The 12,395-nt window shown below is 42.3% G+C and overlaps 1 protein-coding gene across 1 annotated transcript; it reads right to left on the reverse strand.

The window, feature by feature from the left end:
* Positions 1–1,464: 1,464 nt before the first annotated feature.
* LOC146960426 (uncharacterized protein C12orf56-like) lies at positions 1,465–12,236 on the reverse strand (the record flags this gene model as incomplete). The annotated part of the gene is made up of 13 exons (XM_085772390.1): positions 1,465–1,829; positions 2,549–2,730; positions 2,824–2,901; positions 3,562–3,636; positions 4,173–4,260; positions 4,356–4,445; positions 5,140–5,234; positions 5,533–5,677; positions 5,831–5,919; positions 6,755–6,910; positions 7,558–7,756; positions 11,367–11,382; positions 12,041–12,236. Coding segments are annotated over 13 exons (1,521 nt in total), but the record flags the coding sequence as incomplete, so codon positions are not given.
* Between the last annotated feature and the right edge of the window lie 159 nt (positions 12,237–12,395).

The following is a 12,395-nucleotide window of genomic DNA, read 5'->3' on the forward strand; positions in this document are numbered from 1 at the left end:
CTTTTTTGCTTATCTTCAGATCCGGAGTTACATCCAGTCCAATACAGTTACATTCCCAAATATTCCCAAACCTATGCAATTGAATGTACTTTTTTCTGTTGATCCCACGACGAGAGGAGTGATATCCCTTATTTACAACCAATTAGCTGCATATGCAGAGATCACCCTAGACCATATAAAAAATGCTTGGGAGAAAGACTTGGGTTTAGAACTGTCAAAAGACCAATGGAAGAATGCACAGAGTAATGTCCACACCTCCTCCATATGTGCTAGACATGGCCTTATACAGTTAAAGGTTTTGCATAGAGCTCATCTCTCTAAAGTTAAAATTTGTAAAATGTACCCAGATTCAGATCCACTTTGTGACCGATGCAAGATCCACCCAGCCACACTGGCACATATGTTTTGGTCGTGCCCAAAGCTGTCACAGTATTGGACTTCTATATTCAAGACTCTATCAGACTGCTTTGGGCATGTACTTGATCCTGACCCGGTATTGGCCATTTTTGGGGTTGCAGGGGAGAACAGCCCCCTGAGGGGGTCTAATAAAGTTGTGGCTAGGTTCACAACACTATTGGCCCGCAGACTCATTCTGCTCAACTGGAAACAGGCAAACCCACCATCTCACATAATGTGGAGGAGAGACGCCATGCAACACCTAGCGTTGGAAAAACTGAGATTTACTCTGCGGGGCTCTGAAGAGAGCTTCCACAGGACTTGGCGATCCTTCATAGAGGTGGTGGCTGGGTAGGCTACACTCCCCTCCTCTTATTCTTTTTTTTTTTTTTTTCTCAACTATTTTCTATCATGTAAACTGTACGGCTGTAGTAGTTTTCTATTTATCTTTTTTCACAAATGATTGAATGACTCTTAGTAACTGAAAGATGTATAGGTAATCTGTGGTAACCTTATAAATTGTTTTTTTTTTTATAATTTTTAATGTTTTTTTTGATGTTTGGCTTTTTTTTGTCTGTTGTTTTTTTTTTTTGTTTGTTTGTTTTTGTTTTTGTTTTTGTTTTTTTTGTATTTTTATGTCTATTATGTCTGTCTGCGTGCTGTTTAACCTATTTTATTTCCCCCATTTTTGTAGTTTGTTATATGAGTGTTTTTTGTGGGATAAAATAAAATAAAAATATATTTAAAAAAAAAAAAAAAAAAAAAAAAAAAAAAAAAGCTCCTTCTCAAGTAATGAATCATTAATTACCTGAGATATTTAGAAGATATTGGTGCCAAAAATATAAAATACCAAAAATATGTAAAAGTACATAGTTAAAGTTGGGTTAAAAATGTTTTGTAACTTTCCTGTATCATGACTGCAACACAGTTTGTGACATAAATATTCAAGCAACCGAGGTGACTTGAACAGTGGTTTATTTAGAGTGCACACACCTGAGGAATCTGCACTTTACAGGTTAAAATGTAAACACCACACACGAATAATTTAACATCAACTTACATCTATCTACGGTGACCTGACTGCTGTAAATCAGCATTAACTTGTGTGAGTGTCCACTGAGTCTAATTTCTAGAGCGATTACCGATGATATTTGACAGCTGTGATCCGGGTAGAAACGACCAGGCCTGATGCAGTTGGTAAATAACACAGAAACTGAGGCCTCACATTTCAAAGCACAAAATCCCTCAGACTTTGGTAAAGGCACATTTCTCCCCCCCAAGTGTTCAAGTCTGGGTGAAACGTAAATAACAGAGTGTGTGATCATCTGTCCACTGTAAGAGTCAGAATATGGTCTACCAGTCGGAGAGTGGGGGAGCTGATGGGGTAGTGAGGCGGCAGCTTCTCCTCAGCACATGACGGCTTGACAAAGTACCTGGAGGGAGCAAACGTGTGTTAGACCCCTGAATAAACCTTTAAAGGGATAGTTCAACATTTTGGCAAATTGGCCCATTGCCATAATCCCTATAGTCATAGCAGTACGGTAGGTTTGTTACCTTTAATTGTCGGTGCAAGCTATTTTTAGCTACGCTACGGAGGCTCATGGGATTTCTTGGTTTTCATCATCAAACTCATCAAATACAAAATCCAACAACTCCACAACGCTCTGGTGGACAAGTTGTGACCTGCACATTCACCACGCTATGAGATAATAACACAACGTTACCAGACAGAGTTGTTTTAGAGGTAAATGCAGAGACTGCTTGCTGAAAAACTGCCCCTGAAGGCAACACGCATCAGCGGTTTTGCATGAATTTACCTCTAAAGCAACTCTGTCTGGTAACGTTGTGTTATTATCTCATAGCGTGGTGAATGTGCAGGTCACAACTTGTCCACCAGAGCGTTTTGGAGTTGTTGGATGATTTGATGAGTTTGATGAGGGAAACCAAGAAATTCTTTCAGCCTCCGTAGTGTAGCTCTGAGCAGCTCACGGCTCTGCTCCGCCGTTCTAAAAATAGCTTGCACCGACAATTAAAGGTAATGAACCTACTGCTATGACTATAGGGATTATTATGGCAATGGGCCAATTTGCCAAAAATGTTGAACTATCCCTTTAAGAACAATAAGAATCTAACGGACTGACTGAGAACGAACCTGAACTCCTCTCTGAAGTTGGAGCGCAGGTGCTGAGCCAGTTGGCTGTTGTACTGCAGACAGGCCAGCAGGAGGCGACAGCGCTGGAACAGCAGCACGGCCCCGACGGGGCTCAGCACCGACTCCTGCAGCTCCGACAGAACCAGCACCGCCTGCTGGGCCTGGTGACCGATGAAGGGCAGCTGTGGACAGAGGACAGAGGACAGGCGTGGGGTCAGACAGACAGACAGACGAGACAGATAGAGTCACAGTCCGCGGTGTCACGGTTTCTGTACCAGGTGAGGATGAGGCTGCAGCACACGGAGAGTCCAACCAACAGACAGGAGGTTGTCGAAGGAGAAACACCTGCTGGTCTGAAACACACAAACACAGAAAACAGTTTAGTTCACAACTAAAAAAATTTAAGCCACATACTTTTATTTTGTAGGAGTATCATGTTTCCTGACAGTTTCTAAATCAAATGTCAGGATTCCCACACATTTGAAATTTCCAATTCCAATTCCAATTCCAATTCCAGACCCTAATTTCCTGACTTCTGAGGAAAAAAATTCAAATAATTTGTGATATTTGAGTAAATAGTTGTGCATTATATAAAAAAAAAAATCATGCAATTAATCATTTATTTTCATTATTCTGAATGTGTATGCCATTATGTAACCAAATAATTTCCAGGAGATTGTAGCTATAGGTACAATAGCGCATACAAAAATAATTAACCCAGATAACTTCAGATAAGACCAAACCAGATAAGTATTAAGATAAATATATTTCCATACAATAATTTCCATTTTCCATACTTTTCCTGACCTGAAAATGTATAAAATCAAATTCCATACTTTTCCATACTTTCCATACTTGCCTAGGAACCCTGAAATGTGATAGGAGCTTTTCTTGAGGAAACTGGATTCAATGTTTTTAATTTTTTTTCATTTGGGATGAATAAAATTTGTGTTTTAAAATGAGAATTTGACCAGTTATGAATAAACTTCAGAGGCACACGTGTGTTAACTCACCTCGTGTCCACACAGCAGCAGCTCAAAGAGCAGAGAGCAGGCAGCGTCCAGGTACTCAGACAGTAAGGCCTGAAGCTGCGGGACACGGAGACATCTGTGAGTCTCTCATTAAAGGGACAATGAGGAGTTTTGGAAAAGCGAAGCGTTTTCACACTACATTTATGAGCCTCCGTGCGCACCGTGAAATTCTTTGACCGGCGCAAGACAGACTCATGTTTTCATTCATCAAGAATTAAAGTCAGAGGTTCGAAGACGATCACATACTGTACCGTCGTAGTTCCGACCATAAACGACGATTCGGCGGCGTTATTCTCATGACTCGCCACAAAACCGAAAGTAAAGAAACGCTGGTCGGCTCGACCAGCATTTCTGCCACCACTAATAATAACAAAATAACGATAGAGACAAAACGATATATTTATCGAAAATGGGCCCATTAACAAGTGTGGGTAGCGGAGATTCATCCACATTAATATGAGACTTTTTTATTGTCGCAGAATTTTTCGTTCTGCCGATGGAGAAACTCCTCGTTGTCCCTTTAAATCCATTGTCATGAATTAAGGTTCAGACAGACTGTGTTGTTACCACGGCGGCAGCAGAGAGCAGCTCACCTCAGAGTCGACCTGAGAGCCTCTGTTCTGTGTCTGCAGACGTGGATCACAAACCAAGGCGAGCAGCATCCTGGAGGCCAGCGCTCCTCTGCAGAGACAAAACCACTGAGTCACAGCTGCTTCTGCCGGTGTTGTTGTTTTATTGTAGAGACAGAGACAGAGAGAAACAGATGAGGCGTTTACTTCTTGGCAGAGAGCAGGTTGAGTCTGGCTGCTTCCACCTCCGTCTCTCTGAACATGACGGCGAGCGTCTGGACGATCACGGTGCTGAGTCTGAGGACAAACAGTCAGAGTCACATTCTTCAACCTGAACTCATCATCAAGTTACCAACTGTCAAACAGAGAGAGATTTGCTGCCAGATGTTCGTTCGTCGTTGTAAAACATTGGATGTATGATGTAACATCTTGCAGCAAATCTCGCGCAGCCACTGGGAGCTACTGCTACAACAAGGATAAAAACAGGGATCACATTAATTTTTTCCGAACAACTTTTTCATGTGGCGGCTTCAGGACACTTGGGTCAGTACAGACGAGCAGTATGGAGGTATCTGGATGTTTAATAGTGTGTGTTTTGGACGATTCAAAAGTGAACTCTATCCGCCGCCATTATATACTCCTAAAGCGTTTTGATGACTCTGAAAGTTCTCCAAACCATTTCTTATCATGACAGTGTGTAGAAAATTGGTGACTTATCGATTTTGGGTGAAGTATCCCTTTAAGAGACAGGAAGTAGAGCCCAGTGTTGGTGGTGTGTGTTCCTAATACATTGCTCATTGAGTGTAGATCTCTGTCCACAAACACCAATGTTGTCCTTCACGTTACTCTAACTATAAGTATGTTGTGTAAAAAAAAAAAAAAAAAAACCAGCTTAGTCCAACCTGACTGATGGTATTAAAGGTTTAACATCACACACATACACACACACTCCCACTTATATACACACACACACACACACACTGAAGCTTACAGTAGTTGATCTGCTGTGCAGACTCCGCTGAGGCTCTGACAGCCGTGGAGAGACTCCTCCAGAGTCTCAACCAGGAAAACACAAACTTCACTGGACTGAAACACAAAGAGAGAGAGAGAAGTGAAGACATGAGACTATGTGCTCAGCAATCAGTCAGCGGGCCTGGTTACCAAAGATACAACAATATTATGCAATAAAAAGTATGAAGAAACAGAAGTTTGAAGTGAAAAACAAGAAAAATAGAAAATGAAATTAATTTGTCTCTTGTTTTGCAACAGTCTCCAACTTTATTCAGAGTGCTCTGATGCAATTTGGGTTGAGGGCAAAAAAAAGAGAGAAAAAGTCAGACATCAAAGTGTGTGTGTGTGTGTGTTTCCAGTGTTAATGTCTCACCCTCCAGAAGAGTCTGCGCAGTGTGACGTTGCGGTGAGCCGCTGTCCTCAGCTCCTGCAGCAGCAGATACAAACTCTCCACACTGATCTCGTCCTGCAGCAGCTCAGAGCTCAGCTGAGAGAACAGGTGGGCCGTCCGCTCCCAGCTGCACACACACACACACACACACACACGGTTATGGCTTTGACACACGTCACAGAAACACAGCTGATCTATAATCAATAAGTGGTGAACACCCGGTGACCATTGAGCCTCTGCTCCGGGTCGTTCATGACAGTGATGGAGGAGTTTGTGTCACCTGATGACAGGACGACGTTTCCCTGGAGACGAGTCAGACGAGATGTTACACTTCCTCCTGTAGAGAGGATCTAACAGCAGAGTGGACCTCTGGAGACACACAAACACACACACACACACACACACACACACACACACACACACACACACACACACAGAAATGTTGTTATCACACAATATGCAGATGTATACCCACAGATGTTTCATCATGATGTTATTCTGGACTTCTCTTTCTATTACTTTTTATTATTTGTTGTGCATTTCATACTATATTTTATTTTCTACGCTATATTACATTCATCTCTTTAATTTGATTTCTTACAACTTTACCCATCATTACTTCATGATATTATTCTTAAAGGGATAGTTCAATATTTTGGCCCATTGCCATAATCCCTATAGTTTTAGGAGTAGGTTTGTTACCTTTTATTGTCGGTTCAAGCTATTTTTAGAACGGCGGAGCAGAGCCGCGAGCTGGCTAATGGGATTTCTTGGTTTCTTTCATCAAACTCATCAAATACACAATCCAACAACTCCAAAACGCTCTGGTGGACAAGTTGTGACCTGCACATTCACCACGCTATGAGATAATAACACAACGTTACCAGACAGAGTTGCTTTAGAGGTAAATTCATGCAAAACCGCTGATGCGTGTTGCCTTCAGGGGCAGTTTTTCAGCAAGCAGTCTCGAAAAGTTTGATGAGGGAAACCAAGAAATCCCATGAGCCTCCGTAGCGTAGCTCTGAGCAGCTCGTGGCTCTGCTCCGCCGTTCTAAAAATAGCTTGCACTGACAATTAAAGGTAACGAACCTACTGTATAGGGATTATGGCAATGGGCCAATGTGCCAAAAATGTTGAACTATCCCTTTAATAGTAGTAGAAAGATTGTGATGATCCTTCAGGATCTTCACATCTGATCACTCACGATGATGAAGCTGTTCCACGAGCTCTGGAGATGCAGGTAGAGTCTGGACGTCTGTGACACGGCGTAGAGATGCAGCTCGGCCTCTCTCTCCTCGCCGCCGTTCACACCGTCTCTCCTCAGCAGGCGCGACAGCACCGAGCCGAGCCTCCTGGGAACCTGGGTTCACATCGGTGGAGAAACTTAACTTAACGTAACTGTGACTGTTCCTCCGGTGGTTTTTTGGGTGGTTCTTAAAAGGGATAGTTCACCCAAAATTGAAATTTCACTCATTATCTGCTCACCCTCATGTGGACTAAGGGCTGGGAGAAGTTTCAGAGTCCTCCGTGGCTTCTCTGAGTTACAGGGGGTCTCGGCATAGCAGTGCATGTCCATATAACGGCTGCAAATGGATACCAACTGTCTTCGTAACAAGAAGACACACCAAAAACCATCCAAATACCTCCATGCTGCTCGTATGTAATGTCCGTCTTGTATTGAAGCCCCGAAATGCGAATAAAATTAAATAAGTCTATATTTCAAGCTTGTTTTGTAGCGGAAGCTCCTCGAAGCTCCTCTTCCCGGTTCGTCAAATTTGGACGAACTGGGAAGAGGACAGACCCTGGTTCGTCCAAATTTGACAAACTGGGAAGAGGAGCTTCCGCTACAAACAAGCTTGTAACTCAGAGAAGCCACGGAGGACTCTGAAACTTCTCCCAGCCCTTAGTCGACATGAGGGTGAGTACTAGATAATGAGTGAAATTTCAATTTTGGGTGAATTATCCCTTTAAAAAAAACAGGCGAAACACGTTCAAACCCGCCCGTACCTGACCGCCATCAATGGTCCTCAAGCTTTGTTCTGAGGGCGACCGCGGCGAGGTGGGCGAGCTGGAGGGGGAGTAGGGGGAGGGCGTAGTGGGAGGGTGCGGGGCCCTCGGGAGCCCCAGAGTCTCTGGGTTGGGACAGGAGGCAGAGCGGGTTGGCTTTAACACGGGGAGCTCGTCTTTCCTCCACTCACTGCGGCTCCTGATGGAGATGAGAAGAGAGACACAAAATCAGTCATGTGATATTTTATATTCTATGTTATTCTACTGTCAATAAAGAAACAAACCAGTAGCCTAGAAATCTAGCTGCACCCTAGCGGCAGCAAATATATTTGCTCCGCAGGTGGGTTTAGAAACGAGCCATGGGAACTTTTTGAGTCTCGAACACCGTTTGTGTTCACCAATCACAGCGCTGCGCAGATCTGTTTATACTCACTGCAATACAGCTGTACAACTCCTCAATCTGATTCATTCATTCACCATAAGCATCCTGGACCCAGCAGTTTTTTAACTTTTTATACGCATCTTTTATTATATTTATTTTTTGTGTTTTAATACACTACGTGTTTTTATGTCTTTATGTATTTCACTTCAGTGTTGTGATCTGTGTTGTTGTCTGTATTGTCTTGCTGCTGCTCTGTGACATTTTAAATTTCCCCTCGGGGATTAAATAAAATATTTCTATTCTATTCTATTACAAACCAGGCAGTAATTAATGAATCCTTGAGTCTGTATCCAAACTCTAGATAGATAGATAGATAGATAGATAGATAGATAGATAGATAGATAGATAGATAGATAGATAGATAGATAGATAGATAGATAGATAGATAGATAGATAGATAGATAGATAGATAGATAGATAGATAGATACTTTATTTATCCCGAAGGAAATTCAGTTTCTCAGCTGCACAATAAACAAACAGTCATCTACAGCTCAGGGTTTCCACCAGTGTATTCTGGAGCATCTGGGACTTCGGTGACTAAAGAATCGACTGTGGGGACTATTTTCTAGACATGCACTGATCCGATACCCGGATCGGATATCGGCTCCGATATTGACTAATTAGCTGGATCGGATATCGGATGAATGAGGCCGATCCAGCATTCCGATCCAGTCATTTCTTTTTTATTAAAGCAGAAGTAAGCGATCCGGTCGTTTTGGCTAACAGCCGATGGAGTTAGCAGTCCCCGCCCTCGTCCCTACGTCACCACATTCACGCGCATCCCTTGGCTGCACACACAGAGAGGACCGCCCCTTTATGCCGTTCTCTCTCCTCATTGGATAAAGGTTGTAGGATACAAGGAAAGTTTTCTCCTCGGCTTACAGCAGAGCAGAGTGACTGACAGACCCGTGTTTCAGACCAAACACTCTATATAAGTGATTGCTGTCGGAAGATATAACTATTTAAGACTTATATTAACACAAATATTCCGCTTACTTCTGCTTTAATATCATACACAGCAATACAGTTACAGCCATCTAGTGTTATTTATTTCTTTTTGCTGCTAATGTACACTTTGTTATTTGTTAATAAATAATATTAAGTACATTTATATCTGTGTTAATTTGTTACCTTTGTTTTTTAACAAGGCTAAATGTTTATGTCAAGCCTGATGCCTTCACTCACATGGCAAGGTATATGGTTCATTCATTCAACAGTAGAATCGGATCGGTATCGGCCGATACACTCAGCCCAGGTATCGGTATCGGTATCGGATTGGAAAAAACTGCAGCGGTGCCTGTACTATTTTCAGAGGCGGATTAATCCAGTTTTTTATTTCCCTTTTGCTGAGTACAGTTTAGTAAAAACCACAAAGAAACCAAGACTTTAAAATCTATTTTTAACATGTTTCCTGAGGCGTTCAAGGACGGTGTCGGGGTTTGGGTGTTTAAGGGTTAGAGGCTCAGGAAAGAGCATCATGTGAGCGAGGGTCCTCACGAGTATAAACAGACAAGTGTGTGTGTGTATGTGTGTGCGTGTGTGCTTAATGACCTCCCGGGGGTGAACTACACTCGAGCAGCGACACAGATTAGCATGAGACAGTTGTTTACATCACACATATCAGTTTTATAGCACGTTATTGTAACCAGGCAACAATCCAGAGTTCAGTGAGTCTCTTCACAGTCCATCAATCAGAATAATCTCAAGAAGACGACACTGGATGCAAACAACTTGGATCATGGGGAATATTAATAATATTATGAAAGAATATGAATGAATGTAAATATATCTTACTTTGCCACTGTGATGACTAGTGAATGAGACACGTGCCAAGGGACTGACTGTAAGACCTTTTTAACCCAAACATTGAAGTTTTACAAGATTGCAAGCTCAATATCTGTGTGTTTTACATAATCAGACATTAAACTAACATTTTTCACCATAATACACTTTAGTAAATCGATTAAACTGTTGCGTCTGCTCCGTTTCCCATCTCAGCTTGTATCAGCTGAATAATGGCTGTGCTTGTTTAATGGCGGTACTTTACAGCCGAGTGGCTCAGTGAGCAATGTTAATGAGCAGCAGGTTGAACCGAAGGGAAACTCGTCCCTCTTGAGTAAATAAGTCATGAGCTACCTGAGACAGTGAAGAGGGTCATTACAGGAACGGGCCATGAGTTGTTTGCAGACAGTCATGAGAGAGGAGTCACGGGCAGTTAGCTCCCGTCCTCAACTTTCCCTCCTCAATGACTTTTCTATTGACTGAAGCTGCGAGCAGTGATTCACAAAGTACCAGAATGAGGTAAACACATCAGCAGAGAGGAGCTGCAGCCGTTCACCAACAACATGCAGACGTGTCTAAACTTTCTCTTAAACCCTGCTGATGCACACTGATGAATGATACTGTAGACTTCTGGTGTTGTGTTGCCTTTAAAAAGTGAGAGCAACACAGTCTCAGTCTGTCTCAGCTTCCCCACACGGGGATCAAGTGACAAACCAAAGACCTGAGTGAGTGTGAGGAGACTGTCTGAGTTTTCAGGCGGTTTAACTGAAATTTCCTGACTTACTAATGGTAATTAGTTCAGTAATTAAAGGTCCCATATTGTTTAAAAGGTAGATGTCCATGTGTAGTGTGATTATAAAGCAGCTCTAGGTTCTATATTAATACTGTGAAAGTGTCAAACCCTCAGTCCACATGCAGAGAAATGCACACAGCTTGTATTCAGAAACTGAGCCTCAAAAACAAACCGTTGGGATGTCTGTAACTTTGTGATGTCACAACAAAACAATAACAAAACACCTCCAACCGAGACAGACCATCCAACCAGGCAGGATTTGGTTTCTCTTGAGTGTTTAACTGAAATTGCTCTATTTTTACTTCATCAGTCAGAAACCAGTCAGCCAATCAGAAGAGAGACTAAGAGACTCTCTTCTGATTCGCTCACAGCAAGGAACTCGGATTAAGAACATCAGGGTTCCTACACATTTGAAATTTCAGAATTTGATTTTGAGACCTTAATTTCAGACCTTAATTTCCAAACGTAAATAAATTATGCAATTTATATTATTTAACGATTTTCTTTATTCAGAATTTATATGCCATTATGCCACCAAATAATTTCCAGGAGATTGTAGCTAGGTACAATAGCGCATTCAAAATAATTAACTCAAATAACTTCAGATAAGACCAAACCCAGATAAGTATTAAGATAAATATATATCCATACAATAGATTCTATTTTCCATACTTGCGTAGGAACCCTGGAACATTATCTTAAATTAAGATTTAAAATAGAAAGTAAAGGAGTGTCCTCACATCTATGGAAAGACAGGCGTGCGTGTGTGTGTGTGTGTGTGTAATGCTCACCTCTCTGCAGGATATCCTGTGAGGAGATAGAGCAACAGGACGGTTAGAGTTACAGGTGCAGATATCAGGAGAAAGAAATAAAGGAAACAGATCAGATCACTGATTAAGATAGCTGAAGTAGGGATTAAAACCGACTTAGGTAGTGACTTTTTTACAGCCCATTGGACCTTATTTTTAGCATAAAATACAATCATTTACTCACCCAGATAACTTTGGTGTCATTACAAGTCGTTCCGACGAAATTAGCTGCAGCCGAGAGCCGCGTATATCCGTATAATGCAAGAACACGGGGCACGCAATGCAGCCTCTAAATAACACATTATCTGCCACAAGGTTAGTCAACCTACAGACCCCGGATGCTGATAACAGCTAACCCCGGACTCAGAGGGGAATAGCACAAGCTTATCATAACAAAATATTGGTGAAATGAACGAGTTTTGCGGCAGATAATGTGTTATTTAGAGGCTGCATTGCGTGCCCCGCGTACTTGCATTATATGGATATACGCGGCTCTCGGCTGGATCTAATTTCGTCGGAACGACTAGTAATGACACCAAAGTTATCTGGGTGAGTAAATGAGCGTATTTTATGCTAGAAATAAGATCCAGAATGTAAAAAACAGTAATTATCCTTTAAAAGAAAAAAAAAAACACCAACATACTACTCTTTTTTACCTTCTAAGGTGTGTGTGACTGGAGGGCAGTAGCTGCCCCTGCGAGAGGCCGGGGCCACAGGAGGAAGTGGCGTTCTCTTGTCTCTCCTCAACCAGTCGCGTCCCTTCGCAGCAGACTTGTCGGTGATGTAGGTGATCCGTATGTGCTGGCAGCGCTCCCTGTCCTTCCCGCTGAGGAAATCTGGGAGGTCGTTGATCTGTAGGGACGAAAACAGACGTGATATGAGGAGGACGAGTCAAAAACCGTCGTCCTTCTCTGGGTCATACACTCAGTCACATCTGAACCCACACACATCAAACACACATATTGATTCCTTCAGCGGGAAATTAGACTTTTTTAGGATGTCATTACCTCC

The sequence above is a fragment of the Trachurus japonicus genome, unplaced genomic scaffold (genome assembly GCF_045865225.1).
Source record: "Trachurus japonicus isolate A0001 unplaced genomic scaffold, Traja_1.0 AP030394.1".
Lineage (NCBI taxonomy): Eukaryota > Metazoa > Chordata > Actinopteri > Carangiformes > Carangidae > Trachurus > Trachurus japonicus.